The sequence below is a fragment of the Chelonia mydas genome, chromosome 13, assembly GCF_015237465.2.
Source record: "Chelonia mydas isolate rCheMyd1 chromosome 13, rCheMyd1.pri.v2, whole genome shotgun sequence".
Classification (NCBI taxonomy): Eukaryota; Metazoa; Chordata; order Testudines; family Cheloniidae; genus Chelonia; species Chelonia mydas.
The window spans coordinates 31,116,984-31,133,498 of NC_051253.2; the positions used below are offsets into that span (position 1 = coordinate 31,116,984).

The 16,515-nt window shown below is 48.4% G+C and overlaps 1 protein-coding gene across 12 annotated transcripts in view; it reads left to right on the forward strand.

The window, feature by feature from the left end:
• The window catches only part of CPNE1 (copine 1), an 89,012-nt gene extending 81,992 nt beyond the window's left edge, over positions 1–7,020 (forward strand). For all 12 annotated transcript variants that reach the window (XM_037915860.2, XM_037915853.2, XM_043527474.1 and 9 more), the window contains 5 exons: positions 909–963; positions 1,046–1,097; positions 2,466–2,599; positions 3,339–3,575; positions 5,721–7,020. In XM_037915860.2, coding sequence (XP_037771788.1) covers positions 909–963; positions 1,046–1,097; positions 2,466–2,599; positions 3,339–3,575; positions 5,721–5,837 — 595 coding nt within the window. In that variant the 3' untranslated portion in view covers positions 5,838–7,020. The remainder of the gene's footprint in view (positions 1–908; positions 964–1,045; positions 1,098–2,465; positions 2,600–3,338; positions 3,576–5,720) is intronic.
• Positions 7,021–16,515: the final 9,495 nt, after the last annotated feature.

Below are 16,515 nucleotides of genomic sequence, written 5' to 3' on the forward strand. Positions count from 1 at the left end.
GGAATTGCTGAGTGACATTTTCTGGCTTGTTTCAGAGGGGTAGCCGTGTTAATCTGTATCAGCAAAAACAACAAGGAGTCCTTGTGGCACCTTAGAGACTAACAGATTTATTTGGGCATAAGCTTTCGTGGGATATAACCCACTTCAACAGATGCACAGAGTGGAAAATACAGTAAGCAGGTATAAATATATAGCACATGGAAAGATGGGAGTTGCCTTACCAAGTGGGGGGGTCAGTGCTAAAGGGGCCAATTCAGTTAGGGTGAATGTGGCCCATTCCCAACAGTTGACAAGAAGGAGTGAATATCAAGAGAGGGAAAATTACTTTTTGTAGTGCTAACGAGGCCAATTCAATAAATCTGGCTTGTGTTATGCGGCTGTCAGACTAGATGATCCCATGCACCTGTGCTGATCTGCCTGCACTGGCTGGTTTTGCTGCATACTTGTGTTCCTTTATACTGTGCACTTCGGAAATGACATGGGGATGCAGCTCTCTCTGGCTTTCAAAACTGGGGGTCGTCTTGGTGCTCATGAAGGTGCGGAACGAATATCTCTGGATAAGTGTCTGCACTTAGCTCTGTCCCAGAACACCAGTCCTGTTCTGCAGTGCCGCTGCTGTTAAGGTGTAGGCAGGCCTTATGTGAGCAGGAACTGCTGAATGAGGGGTTTGGTGTTCTCCTGAACAGAGATTTGAGCTCTTTTCAGTGACCCAAAGCAAGCTTTGCAGCGCTGAGCCCCAGCAGTATGCTTTCACAGGACCTGCACCACCCCCTGCTGATTTCAGTGGGAGCAGGATTGGGTCCTATGCAGCATTCACCTTCCATCAATTGAAGCAGCGATAAGGGGAGGCAATGGGGGGTGGATATCCCAATTTTTCAGGCTTCTTATTGTTTCCCTCTCTCCTGCAGAGATAAGCTGTTTCCTGCATTTGGGTTTGGAGCTCAGGTTCCTCCAAACTGGCAGGTAGGTTTCTCAGAGTTCTGCCAGCACTTCTTGTGTACATGTCAGTGTTTCACTAAATGGATGTAAATGTTCTCTCTTCCAGGTCTCTCATGAATTTGCCTTGAACTTTAACCCCAACAATCCCTATTGTCGGGGTAAGCACACCTTTGTCTTTGTTAATGTTTCTGGAATAGGAGAACTGCTGGTTTAAATTGTTCAGTTTTTTATGTCCACAGAAATCGGAAGTGGAACAACCGTCCACTCTTTCTGGCAGCAGAGATCTTAGTCTGTGGATGATACATATGAATCCAGAGTATTTGAAATGTATCATTGCTTCACCCAAATGTTTACTAAATATTCATCCTTTTGCAAATGTGGCTTTTAAAAGTATTGCAGTTTATTTCTTTTGTTCTCAAAAGCTGTGTTGTTAAACAGTAGCTTGTCTACGATCCTCTTTTTAATTGTTCTTTCATTTGAGTTGGTTTATAAAGTCCTTGGAGCTAGGACTGTCTCATTCCCTTTTTATTCAGTACCTAGCACATGCACATTAAATCTAAGAAACTTCAGTTTTTCTATCTTGTCTGGGGCCAGCAGAAAATTGCAAATCTGCGAGTTTCCCTGTGTGAATCCAAGTATTTGTTCCCAGAGTGAATCTGGTTGCCCACTGCATTGCTAGGATCTCTTTCCTTGCTACCTCAAGGTTGTCCCTTTAAGCCAGCTTTGTAGAAAGCCTTGGTCCTGCAGTTACGCAATTAAAACCAGTGTGACAGGCTGTGTGAGTGTAGCATAAATTGCAAAATGAAGCAAAATCAATAAACCAGTTTAAGTGTCCACACAAGAGTTTGTAACAGTTTCACTAAATCAATTTTTACAACTTGATTTTAGTTAAACCAGTGCAAGTGTCATGCGTAGACAAGGCCTTCAATAGTATATCTAGTCCAGTAATGGCTAAGGTCCCTAAATGGAGAGATGGTTCCACTGAACTAGGCACTATACAAGCAAAGAACACACAGTCTTTGCCCCAGAGACTTCACAATTTGGGCTTTAGACAATATGCAGTAGATGCGTAAGCAGGAAAATGGGGGTAGGGGGGAGATAGCAGAAATACATGTGTTTGCACAAATTGGTAGTCAAAGCAGCCTAAGCACACACCAGTCCATCAACTGCAAACCCTCCTTTTGTAGAGGAAATGCTCACATCAGCTGTATTATGTTAGTAGCACTAATCAGTGTCATTTCTTGGAAAATCTGGCAAGTACAAGATGGGAGGAGTCTGCCGTATACCCTGCCACTTCTCTGCAGGTTCCCACTGACCATGCTAACTACCACCTTGGGCACCCACGGCATCCTTGCCATGCATAGTACTGGCTGCTGCTTTGAAATCGGTCCAGTATGATTTTCTGTATGCACCTTAAATGTGACCAGTTATTGTAAAATGCAAGAAGGATAATGCTCATAAAACAATTAGCAAGATAGGTAAAATGTTAAGGCTTTTCTGGTAATTCAGACCTTCTTGTTGTATAGGAATCCAAGGAATTGTGGATGCTTATCGCCAGGCACTGCCTCAGGTCCGACTCTATGGGCCAACAAATTTCTCTCCTATTATAAACCATGTGGCAAGGTTTGCAGCTCAGTCGGCACAGCAAGGAACGGCTGCTGTAAGTCCATGTTTATCGGGTACAGACCTGCATTCCTGACCTTTCCACTTTCCCTGTATGCGATCGAATGGAATCGCAAAGAGATTTCTCCTTCCCTGCTTGGACTCCTCTAATATGGTTCCCCCAACTTGCTCAGATCTCTGTGGTATTTTACTCAGCCTGTGGAGTCCAGGTGACCTTTGCTCCACCTTGTAATATCTTGGTGAAACACTGGCTCTGTGCTTACTGCTGAATAGGGTGGGGTGCAATGGTTGATGCTTGATGGAGGTGACAACTAGTTGTTAGAGGGTGGGAGGGGAGCCCAGACCCTCCCACTCCACTGGGCTCTGTCCCAGGCCTTGTGCGGGTAACAATACCATCAGCAAGGAAAACAGCATCAAAGAGCAGGTTTTGCAGCCAAGGTGCGGGCTTCAGTGGTACTTTGTTGTTCCCTAGTGCTTTCCGTCCAAGGATCTTAAAATTCTTTACAAACATAATTGAACTAAGCCTCTCACTCCCCTCCCCCCCCCTTTAAAACTAGGTCCAGATTATGAAAATCTGCGTTGCAGAGGGAGAAGTGACTGGCCCGGGGTCACGTGTATATTGTGTGACAAAATGGGGAATAGAATTTCACTCAGTCCTGTGCCTTATCCACAAGCCCATCTGGTTTCCCTTCCTAGAAGGAGCGGTGGCTAAGGCAGCCGCCTTTTGCTGGGGTTTGATGTTAAACTCGCTGGTTGCCTGATTGAATGTTTTGCAGCAATACTATGTACTACTGATCATCACGGACGGTGAGATCACTGATCTGGATCAAACCAGGCAGGCTATTGTTAATGCCTCTCAACTGCCGATGTCTGTTATTATCGTTGGAGTTGGCAATGCTGATTTCAAAGCCATGGAATTCCTGGATGGGGACAACGGCGTATTAAAGTCCTTGACAGGGGAGCCAGCTGCACGAGACATTGTACAGTTCGTGCCTTTCAGACAGTTCCTCAGCGTAAGTTATCTGTTGTTTTAACATGAGGAAAAGAAACCGCCTGTTAATCCTGATCTCATTGTACACAATTGTCACAGGTTTGATCTGAGAGAGGAGTGGTTTTGTAGAGACTCTGTTAACCATGTAGTTAGTGTATGAAGCCAGTGAGCTGTCTGCGGGGAAGTGTGGCCCAAAATTGCCTGGAGACTGTTCCTCAGAGAACTGTGAGATGTTTCCTGCCCGTCAGAAGTTGAGCAATCCCAGCTTGTTGGGTTGAGGAGCAAGAGTAAATGGAGGTACTTCCGATCAACCAGGGGCTTAGCATGTTGCCTCTGCTGTGTTTTCAGCCTCCAGGAGATCAGAAGACTGAGCGCAATATCTCCCCTGAAATGAGAGTTAAGTTCCTGTCACCTCACTAGGCCTGACCTCTTTGCCTCCATAACCTCGATGGCACAGGAGTGAGGCATCCAGCAGGGCAGAGCATGCTACCACCTCATCCCTGCCTGCCTGCTTCCCAGTGGATTGCACTCTGAACTCTTCATGGGAGCACACTGCTTTGCCTGTAGGCTGTTGTCCACCTTCTCCCCAACTTTTGAGTTGAAGTTAAACTTGTACTATATGGAGTTGGCCCAGAATGGAATTCTAACTGGCGTTTTAATTTTAACATGGATAGCAAAGTGTTTTTCAAACGGCATAGAAACAGTGACAAGCTGAGCTATCCCAAAGCACTGTGTGAAGATCTCCTGGGGCTGGATCTGATGGCCACCCCCAAGGAGTAGTTCCAAGTCTAACACAGCAGGGCCTGGTCCATGACTGGAGCTCCTTGGCACTACGAGAATACAAATAATAATAAACCAAAGCCGCTTTTGGGAAGAACCCCGTTTGCTGTAGCCTGGCCCGTTGTTCTTTGAGCACCCTCCACCTCTGGATTAGCACGTCGGGTACTGGGAAGGCTGGCTTCTCTTGGGCCTTGCCCCACAGGGATTTTTACCAGTTGTATCCATGTAGTTCTGTTGGTGTGACACCCTGTTTGGACTCTCCTGTTGTGGTATAAGAGTGGTTGCTGCTTTTTGTGATTGATTTCTTACTGATTTTCAAAAAGAAACAGGCAATTAAAAGTACAAAAAGGTAAGCAACTTACAGCTTGTGTGGGTCCAAATACCTCCTGTTTTATAGGATCTGCAGTAGAATTTTGCAGCTTTACAACTTGTCAAAGGTGCAAAACCAAACAATACCACATAGGCATAACATGTTAGGGTGAGGGTTGACAGTAATAAAAATAAACATACATGAATATTGCAAAGGAGGGAAGGAGGCACCAGGGGGAGGAAGTGGAGGGGTTAGGTGGAATGGAGGTCTGGCATTCTTATAGCATCTCAATATTTTTTGTCTAAAATTATCTAGAAACGGGGTCCAAATTTTGTCAGATTCATAGAATTGCTGTTGACTGCAATAAGCTATTCTTTCTTTGGCTGCACAGTGGGGAATATGAGGCTCTCCATATAATTTAGTTTAAAAACCTAGACTGGCTCTTTTCACGTTAGCGTCCGTTGCCTGGGAAAAGGTTTATGCTAAACTGAAAAGGGCGCTCTTCTACAGAATAAGAGTGGCCACACTGGGGTCGGGGGGACTCTACTGGTACAATGGTATTCAGTTAATTTACAACTTGGGTTATACTGAAAAACTTCCTTGTATAGAAGAGGCCTTAATGTCAGGGGCGGGATGTGGGAGGCTGGGTCTAATGGTTGGAGCAGGAGTTGGAGTTTGGAGTCAAGCCAAGGGTTGGAGCTGGAGTGGGAGACCAGGGGGCAAGGATCAGGAACATGGCAAGGAAGCAGGGGTCAGGAGTCAGATAAGTCTGCAGCGTCCAGTGTAGCAGCCAGGTAAAGCCCAGTTGTGCAGACAATTTCCTGTACCTCCCTTTAGATTTAAATAGGATGCCCTGCCCTGACCAATCAGAGTTCCTGGTATTCTTCCAATCAGAGCACAGGGAAGCCCTTCCTGATATTGCTTCAGGTTTCATGGTTTCTTTTCTGTTGATTGGTAGCAAGCTGAAGCGGTAGAGACATTGTTTTGGGTCTTTCCTTGTCTGAGGGGAATTGATGGATAACTTGGCCTCTATTATGTGCTGTAGCATTGGTTTGCTCACACTGGTGTCTCCTGCAGGCTCCTCGGGAGGCTCTTTCCCAGACAGTCCTGGCTGAAGTTCCTAAGCAGCTGGTGTCCTATTACAAGATGCAGGGCTGGGCTCCTGTGAAGCTACCTGGAGCAAAGCAAGAGTAGAGGAGAGGGTACCTGCTGTGCATGTCTCCAAAGAAACAGGAAGAGCATCTCTGCTTATGTATCAGTTTTGTATACAAATTCTGTGACACCTCATGTACTACGCAGCACCTCTGAAATGTATCACTCTTGGTTCCCTAATTTACACACCATGTATCTTTAGTTTCTGCTGAATGTTGGAAATGAAACACTCTTTACAGAGATGCTACACTGAAAAAATGTAGCTACTGGCAGTTCTTATGTGGAAGAATTGGAGTTAATAATGTAATTTTCAGTAGCAAACCTGGCCTCCCAAATTCTGAGAATTTATACGTATGAATCAGTTACTTCAGAACTTACTACAATCATGATTTATGACTAGATTTCAAAGCCCACATGGTGCATGGAACTGCAGAAAACTGACAACCAAGTAACATTTTTTCCACGCTGAGTTTATTGGAATATGAGTTAATTGCTATCATGTTTGCCAATGTATGTCTTTGATCATGTATTGCTGGACAGAGGGTTTCTCTTCTCTTCCCAAATCAACTTGATAGAAACCCTCGTATACTGATTTGCATCAAAGTCCCCCTGCTGCCTAGATGGCCCAGGTAACTTTTGTTATGCCTTTGTAGAGTGCCATGCGATTTTCTATTACATTTTCTTCATAAAGCAAATATATTTTTTAAAGTTCAGTTACCAGATTTTGCAAAAGTAATTTTATAAGGTTATCTATTTACAACAATTGCTTCTATGGTGCCTTCATTCAAAGCTTGTGTTGTGGGGACTGGACTAGATGACCTCTCAAGGTCCCTTCCAGTTCTTTGATTCTGTATATAGGCCTCCGTCAGTCTCTCTTTCCCTCCAGTGAGAGCTTCCACAACTACAAGCAGAGAGAGCGGGTGAGTGTAGAGAACAGTTGTGCCCAGGAGGGTGGGATTTCCCAGTTCACCTGTCTCCTAGTAGATGGCACTGTAACTCTGACAGTCCTGTGTGCTTGTCACAGAAGGGAAGGAGGCTGAATTTCCAGTGAGTAATGTTTCTGCTTTCTCTGCCGTTACAAGATGGGGATAATCCCGTGGGTATGTTTGGAGATAACAGAGATGAGAGTTTATTTCAAAAGGGCAATAAAATAACTTTGCCTTGTTGGTGCTCCGCAAATGCTCACCACTTTCAGTTTTCCAAATAAAGAATCTGCTTTTGTTTATAACTGTGTGTGGGCTCTTATTTCCTGTTCCTTTCTATGCTGTTTCTCCTGCCGGTGCCTTTTCAGTTATTACCTTTAGTGGGAAAGAGTTACGCCTTCCCTGCAGATTTAGCTCATGTGGTCTACACCCAAGTAAGCCTACCTGGGCATGAGCAGCTACACTACAGAACTCAGAGGTACTGTGTCTTCACTGGCGCTTTGCGTGACTAGGACTTCAGGGGGCATATCCCATGGTTCTTTGCGCTGTAGTAGGATGAGGGGCTCTGATTCCTCCCCAGCAAACTGTGGGAGAACTCGTCTGTCCTCTGCACACAAGGGGAATTGTGGGAAGGCATTGGAGGACTACAGCACTGGAGTGAGTTAGCCTGTGTCCTCACCGCAAAAGTGGGTGGGTTACTAGCCTAAGTGAAAGTGGAACCCAGGTTCTTACCTATACCACCAGCTAGCCCAGGTTGAAAGCACCACCAAACTTGGGTGTGAGGGTTTTGTGTGTGAATGGAGGAGATGTAGGAGTAACACCTGGTTAAGAAACCAAGTTACCGCTTTGCAGTGAAGACAAACCCTTAGTTAATCTCTCTCAATGGCCTTTGCCAGTTCAGGCAAGCGCATTAGTCATGACTGGAAAGCCTGGCAGCCTCTGCTCTAAAGGGCCTGTTAATCTGCTCAGGTTTCATGAGCAGAGGGTAGTTTGCTCCCATGGGAGCAAACCAGACGAGCTTTTTGGAATGTTCTTGTTTCACCAGCTGATCTATACAGCCCAACTTTCCTGCACTGTAGGAGTTTGTGGAAGGAAACTGGCAAACCCTGCTCAATAATCAGTTGGTTGATCACACTGGAAGTTGATAACCTCAATTTGCTCAATGTGACTTCCACACACTTATCTCAGCAGCAGTAGAAAGAATTTTCTGGTTCGTGGTACTTAAGGCAAATACCAAGAATCTCACAAAGCCAAAAGGATTTTGCAGTTTAAAAAGTCTCGTGTTCCCGGAGGGCTTTACACAGCCAGCTGGGATCTAAATGAACAAAATAATTCAAATTGCCTAGTGCCTTCACTCTGCCGAATGTGCTGGGCAATCTTCTCCTTAGTGCATAAATATCATGAGGGCTCCATGAGTGCTGCTTTTGGCTATTGACTTTGTTAACAGCAACTGGCAGCCAGAAAACTTTGGCACACCTTACCCACCCCAAACAAAAGGGCTAGTAAAAGCACTGGTTGGAACACAGAGTTACATGGAATTTTTTGCCAAACTTCATCTCATGCTCCTACCTGCAATCTGAAGAACAAGTGAGATGAGCTAACACTTACAAGCCAGGGATGGACTGTGGTGCCCCCAAATCAGGAAGTCCAGATGACAGTTTACAGAATGCAGTCATGTCAAGACTCAACGTATTGTTTGCTTGAGAACTCCAGGACCTTGAGGAAGCGTGTTTGACTCCAGAGAAACTTTACTGAATTAACTCTCCAAGAGCTGAGTGTAAAAAAACACTATCTACGTTAAACACAAGGCTGCCTGGATACAGCAGTAAGGCTGCACAGTGCTAACTGGCCGCAGTACACATCCCGCATGGTTTACAGTGTAGTCTTTAATAAGTTGAGCTACACACTGAACAAGGAAAACAGGACTAGAAAATACTACAAATACTATTGCCAAAATTGCAATAAGTTGGGACATGCAAATGTTTCAGCTTTTAGTGTAAAACCTTCATCCTGTTACTTCCGTTTGCATTTAATTTCTGATTAAAACAGGCTATTCAGAAAGCAGGCATGAGACCAGGGGTTCTCTGAACACACCTGTGACACATCCAGCTTAAACAGATGGGCATATGTGTAGGGCGTAACTCCCAAAGCAATTTACTGCGCGTCCTCAATTGGTTGCTTTAAAATGTTCTCAGCAGCTAAATGAAAGGTAGTTTATTCAAGCTTAAGAAAGTGCACATTCCTCGCTGAGGGCTGGCTACATGCCAGCTTGCAAAGTTCAGCCACTTTTGCTGTAAACGGGTTAAAGGAGTTAGAATGCTTTTACAGTTGGATGAATGTGCCCCCTTTCCCATAACTCAGGAGGGTGGATGGATCCTTGAGACTTCCCCACAATACTTAATCTTTGGGCAGAGATCAGTCACAGAACGTTTCACTCCAAAAGGTGAATGTTTGGAAAGTTTTGAGTGCCTGAACATGAGGGTCTAGAGAAGCTATGCAAGGAAATGGTTAATTATAATGCTTTCTATTGGCAAAGGTAACAAAGGAAGGAATGCAATATTGCAATACTATTTTGCACTTTGATATGGACTTGGACAGTGATTGAGGATCCCAATGAGCTTTAGAATGTTTAGGTAATTAATTATATGGATCTCAAAGCTCTAGCAAAGAGTGTGTGGGAGTTCCAAGGTGGAGTATTCTTCTCTGGTTAAATAACTTGGCAATTATACATGGAAAGGGTCTCCTGCCTGGGAGTGCAAAACACAAAGACACACACGCTCCCTCCCTCCCTTTCACTGAATTAAGACCTAAAGGTTGTGTTGCCTGTCTACATCTCTCGCTGATAGCTAAACTAGTGCTGTAATTATTTAACAGTTGGAGCGGGCTTCCCTGCTCTGGAAGGGAGACAGGCCCAGACATGCCAGACGTTGTGGAAGGGAGATGAGAAGGAATCCAGAGGAGAAGCTACTTGTCCAGCTGGGGAGCAAAGCGTGAAAGCTGCAAACACAAGTGAGCGAGGGGAAAGGTGACTGAGTGTGGATAGCTGCCTTTCCCTGAAGCCAGACTCCCAAGGGACGGCATGTAGGGTGAGACCATATTTTCCCAAAAGGAAAATGGGACACCCCCAGGCTGCCCTCCCCGCACGCGCACACATGTGGCCGACCTAAGCCCGCCCTGCCTCCCGCCCTTGCAGGGCCAGCCTGAGGTCCCCCTCCCCACTGGTGCCTGGGGCTGGCCCGAGCCACCCTGCTGCCTCCCTGTGACCCCCCTCCCCAGTCAGAGCCCCCTGCCACCTGCCCACAATCCCCCCCGGCCCTCTTCCCCCAGGCACGGAGCTGGTCCGAGCCCCTCCTTCACCCCTGTGCACAGGGCTGGTCCTCCAAGCCCTGCTGCATGCCTGCCTGTGCGGCTGGTGGTCTGAGCCCCCCCAGCTGCATGACCGCATGCGGGGCTGCCTGAGGCCCCCTTGTCTCCCTGCACGCAGGGCGGGCAGAGCCTGAGCTGCTCTCCCTAGCCCTCCCTCCAGCGCAGGGCTGGCGTTGCCACTCTCCCCCCGCCCCCCATGTTACTCCGTACCCCGCTAGGGGTCCCACATGCAGGGGGGAGTGTGTGTCGGCAGTGAGGTCTTTTTTTGTAACTTTCTCTTAATATCAGGGGCTGCTCTGCTCGTAAAAATTCCCTTAATAATTGACTCAGTTGCCTGATCATCGAGGTCTGCATTAGTGTTCTGTAGAATGGTGTCCCGAATACGCTGTAGAAAGGCCCCTGGGCTTTCTTTTAAATCCTGCATTACTTCATATGGCTTTGCCCAATTATTATGTCGGACAGCCGAGTGACGGAGTCCATGCAAAAGCAACTCCTTATAGGAGGTAAGGCGGGTCATATCCCTTTCATCATTTGGATCCCACCTGGGGTCTGCTCGGGGGACTTACAAGGTGTGGGTGTAGGGGCCGAAGGGGACACCGGCTCTGCCATTACAGTGGGGATGGGGGTCTGGGAACTAACATTAGCTGCTACTGAACCAGTCGGAGTCAGATTACAGTGCTGTAAAATATCTGGTCGAGTACATAAAGTCAGAAACAAATGCACATACATATATTCATTCCATTTACCCATTCACTGACAAAACTAATTGGAGGATCGTGTTGTAATTAATTGACCCTCCTGGTGGCCACCACTCCTGGTCCTCTAGTTGATATTGAGGCCAGTCAACTGTACAGAATTGTTTTAATTGGCTCTTAGTCATCGGATCTGCACCAAATACCTTCCAGTTTGCTAGAATGCACTCTAGGGGCGTACACCGTGCCCTAACCCCTGAGCTCTGTCCCTGTCCCATAACTACAGGGTAACTCTGGGCGTCCCCAGGTTCCAACAGAGCATACAATCCGGATTTTAAAAGGTTCCTACCTTATCCAAGGGACCGGTTCTTCACCGTGGCCTGCAGCTGTTTCTCCCCCATGTCTAAGGGACCGGTTCTTTACCGCCGTCCACAACTGCTTTTCCACTATATGCGTGCGTTGCACCGTTGTGCCCTCCGGGGTCGATCAAATCGCGTCTCCTCCGAGGCCCAGGTGAACTCACCGGTGCGCACTGGGCGTCGGTTCTCGCCGCAATCCTCGACCTCCAGGAGGGGTCCGGGCAAGGCTAAATTGCAGCCTCTGGCCCACCCAGGGACGCCAAAAGCTGTTGCCGGCACCCAGTGCCGAGAGGCTGAACAACAGCTTGAGTTGGTTCGTTACCCGGTGTGCTACACCCAATAATCACAACGGGGTGGAGAAGCAGAAAAGTTTATTTGAAGCTTCAAATAGGTACAGGGAGATTTGAATCTCAAATCCTGTACACAGAGCAGGAAGTTACACAGGCTTTTATACATCCTTTTTCCCAGCATACTTATCCAATAGCAAGCTGCCCCAAGTATCCATATAGCCAGCCAATTCAGTTCCCAGCTAGTTCCCTGGTTCTCTGTATCATTTGTTAAACTATACATAAAGCTGCTTTATTCAGCATTGTTCTTCCATATCTCCCCTGTTTGGCCTTGCTTAGTTTCAGGCAGTCTGACTCTGCAGCATATTGTTGCAGATTCTCAGCAGAACTGCTGTGTGTGCCTCCTGGCAGGGGGGCCAAGGACACTTGGGCCTAGTACGCAGAGCTGCTGTGAGTGCCTCCAGGCGGGAGGGGGGGGGGCAAGGACACCTGGGCCTAGTGCGAGGGGGCTTCATCGACACTTGTGGTCTTCCATCCCCTCGAGTTACCTAGTGGCCATGCCCCAGTGTCCCCAACAAGGTGAAACGAGGTGGTGAGCAGGGACCCCCTTCCCTGGGGGCTGCCCCCGGTGCCAGGCAGGGGGCACAGCAGGTGCATGGAGGAGGTGGGGCACACCCTGCCCTGGCTTCTCACCCATGCAAGGCGGGAGTGCTGCCCAGGAGACACGGGATGGCGGGGCAGGAGGGGCGGTGGAGCCTGGGCTGCTCCTAGGCGCGCTCTCGCTGCCCATCCCTGGCGATGCTGCTGCTGCTGGAGGAGGCAGCGAGGGAGATTCCGGCGGGGGCAGGCTCTGGGGAGAGCGAAGCTTGCTGCCCCCGCTGCCGGCTCTCTGCCACGATCCTAGAAAATACGGGACCATTTGGCCCTATTTAACAGAAAGTCGGGACACCTGGAAGAAGGCTTAAATATGCGACTGTCCTGTTAAAAACGGGGCATCTGGTGACCCTAACGGACAAGACGGCATTAGCGTGAGCCAGGACAGGGCTTTCATGCAGGCTGGGTTACCTGCTCTTGCCAGCCGGGCCTTTCACAGCATATTCTAGTGTGTCTCATTTCAGGATCTAATTCTGCTCCCCGGAGAGTCCTGCCCTGTGACACTGGCCTCACGTTCTCTGACTCAGGACGTAGCTAAAATGCAGCCAATTGTGCTAGGAACTCTTGTTCGGAGGAGATGATGCATTTGGCCCCTTCTTGTCTGCCCCGCGGCTGACCCTGGGAGTAGCTGGAATGCAGCCACACGGCATGTTTCTAGCCTGCAGTGAGACTGAGCTGAGCCTCTGTCTCAGAAAGCACCTGCTGCTCTCCGGTCCCGTCAGCCGGGAGCCCCACGTTCAAAACCCCTGCAAAGCTGTGGCCATTAGGGGCACCTGAATGCTCCTGCTCAGCAAAGTGATGCAGCCGCACTCTTCCCACCCTGGTGCCTCTTGGCTACTGTGCAGCAAGGTCTCTAACCCTCAGGCCTGGGCCACACGACAGAGTTAGGGCGACCTAACTGTGTAAGTGTCTGCACTACAATGTTCCTCCCACTGATGCAAGTCGCCCACTACACCCACCTAATACTCCACCTCAGCGAGAGGCATAGCGCTTAGTCCAGTGTAGTTAGGTTGACACAGTAGCAGTGTAGACACTGTGTTACTTATGTCAGCTTTAGTGGCTTCCAGGAGGTATCCCACAATGCCTCCCTGTAACCCCTCTGGTCATTGTTTTGAACTCTGCTGCTCAGCGACCAGGTACACAAAAACATATATCTTCCCCCGCCCCCTTTTAAAGCCCCATGAATTATTGAAATTCCATTTCCTGCTTGGTCGGCATGGAGAGCTCACGTAGCAACTGTCCAGCTGACCATGCCGGCTCCATGCAGTAAACGTGCTCCTGCCTGGAGTGCGCAGGAGGTGGTGGATCTCCTGGGTCTGTGTGGAGAGGAGGCTGTGTCGGAACTTGGATATCTATGGCCAGATCGCTCAGGGCATGGGGGAGAAGGGCTACAACGGGGACATGTAGCAGTGCCGTGTGGAAATCAAGGAGCTGCGACAGGCGTACCTGAAGGCAAGGGAGCCAAACAGTCACTCTGGTGCAGAGCCGCTGACGTGCCACTTCTACGAGGAGCTGCATGCCATCCTCAGCAGTGACCCACCGCCATCCCCAAGGTCCTTGTGGATACTTCAGGGGAGCTGGAGTCACAGGCCACCGAAGCGAACCCTGAGAAGGAGCAGTATGGCGGACAGACGATTGGGCGGGGGTGTCCAGCAAGCCAGGACCTCTTTTTGACTCCTGAGCAGTCAAGCCACTCCCAGCACTGGCGAGCCTGATGCAGGGGAAGGGACCTCTGGTAAGTATGCAGTTTGCTTCAGTATTGCAGGGACACATCTGTTCAGGTACTATTTATTTAAATCAGGCTAGAAGAGGTGGTGAAATAAACAGTGGAGGTAGAGTTGCTATCTGCTTCTGATTCCCCTGTACAGCTAGGCATAGGGGGCCCTGTGGAAGAGTTTGTTTATGTGCACCAGGATGTCCCGTGAATCCTCCATAGAGATCTCAAGGAAGCTTTGCTGGAAGCAGTCTGCGATCCTCTGCCAAAGATCTCTGCGGAGGGCTGCCTTATTTCTTCCACTGCAGTAGGACACTTTCCCATGCCAGTCAGCAGGCACCATTGCAGCACACAGACTAGCAGCATATAGACACAGTCTGCAGCAGAACGTCCCCCTCTCCCCTGGGCCGTGCTCACCATGGCGGGGACTGCCGCCGTGCTCTGTGAATCCCAAGGAGAAGTGAGAATGTTGTGCTTGTAACAAGTGTGGATCAAGGGGAGTGAATGCACTCACAATAGTATCTCTGTCCACTGTTTCTTTAGCTGCTACAAATGTGGCCTTGAGTGTCTCTCCCACCACACTGGTAGAGCGGCTTGACCAGATACAGAGGAGAAAGAAGAGCACAAGGCCATGTAAGCAAAAAATTACTTTTACTGTTAATTTTTCGCAATATCACCCATTGGTACATCTTTTCCTGTAATCTTAGGGCATCGGATTAGTCTTCAATCACTTACTTATGTCAGCATTTCTTAGCTCCAAGGCCTAGTATGGCTAAGCTGGCCTGGCGGCTCTGCGCGCTGCCTCTTCTCACAGGCACCACCCCCGCAGCTCCCATTGTTAACAGTTCCCAGCCAATGGGAGCTGTGGAGCGGGTGCTCGGGGCAGGGGCAGTGCATGGAGCCCCCCTGGCCGTACCTCCGCCTAGGAGCTGAGGGACATGTTGTTGCTTCCTGGGAGCTGCATGGGGCCGGGTAGGGAGTATGCCAGACCCACCAGCTGCCCTCCCCAGCAGCAGCAAATCTTACAGTTTAACCCTATTTAACATACAATGATGATATATGACGTAACATGTTCATTAATCATAACCACACAACAATCTAAAATCATTGAGTACAGAAAGAAATGTACCAGAAGGTCCTACAAGCCTCTGGTGCTTCAGATTCTGAGCACAGGGCTTGAAGGCTCACACTCAAGGACAGAATGCAGAGGGATAGCAAGGACAGGAGAAACAGGCAGTATGAGATGACAGCGCTGCTCAGGGAGCAAACAGACGTGCTGCAGTCTCTGACTGAACCTCAGGCTGAACAGATCTATGTTTGCCTCCTCCTGCAGCCTATAGAGAACTGCATTCTGGGACCTCCCTAAATTCCGCCCTCCCCCCACCAGCCCTCCCACATTCCACATATCTTTCGGGGCAGCAGCACTACCCCTACCACTCCAACCGGCGGGAGAGTACACACAATCACAGCCACACATACCGACCTGTGAGAGACACAGGCGGTGTATGTGTTTGTGAAATGGAAATGACTATTCTTTCCCTTGCAAAGGTACTTTCCCATGTATTTATAGGTTTTGTTCAGTTTTAAATGTGTCTGTTTGCCTGGGTTTGGAATAAAAGTCTGTTTATGGAAATTTAATTAATCTTTTTTATTCCACAGCATATGGGGGCTGGGGCTGATGTTCACAGGTAATAGCGATAGGTGCATTTCTGTTGTGTTACCACACCCAGAGCATTCATTACAAGGTTCATATCAGGGGCAAAAAGCAATGCCAGGCACAGCACACCACAGCAACACACATCACTGTGGCTCATTGTTAAAATGCCCTTGAAGCCACACTGAGCCGTATAGTTCCCCATTGAGCTCTTTTTATAGCCCTAGTATCTGGCTGCTCTAAATCAGCAGAGAGCCTTTTCACCTCCACCCCTGCAGAAACTTCTCCCCCTTTGCCTCAAGATATTATGAAGCACACAGCAGGTAGCTATGACCATGGGGATATTTTCTTCACTGAGGTCTAATCTCGTGAGTAGACATCACCAGCAGCCTTTCAAACTGCCAAAGGCACATTGAGCTGTCATTCGGCATCTGCTGAACCTGTTGTTGAAGTGCTCCTTGCTGCTGTCGAGGTGGCCGGTGTATGGCTTCATGAGCCATGGGAGTAAGAGGTAGGCTGGGTCTCCCAGGACCACTACTGGGATTTCAACATCCCCAATGATAATCCTCTGGTCTGGAAAGAATCCCTGCTTGCAGCTTTCTGTACAGGCCTGTGTTCCTAAAGATGCATGTGTTGTGCACCTTCCCCGAACAGCCCGCGTTGATGTCGGTGAAACGACCCTGGTGATCCACCAGAGCTTCCAATACCATAGAAAAGTAGCCTTTTCTGTTGATGTACTCCATGGCAAGGTGGACTGGTGCCAAAATCAGGCTATGTGTGCCATCTATCATCCCACTACAGCTTGGGAACATCATTGTTGCAAAACCATCCACAAAAGGTGAGCTGGTAACAGAAGATGCTAGGAAGACAGAGCTGCTCAGTGCCTACTTTACTTCAGTCTTCTCACAAAAAAATAACGTGACTGGACAACTAACGAAGTTACCATAGACAATAAAGGGGCAGGGATGCCGATCGGGATAAGTAAAGAACATGTCAGAGATCTTCTGACCAATCTGAATAAATTCAAGTCAGCAGGGCCTGAGGCTATTCACCCCAGGGTACTGAAGAAAT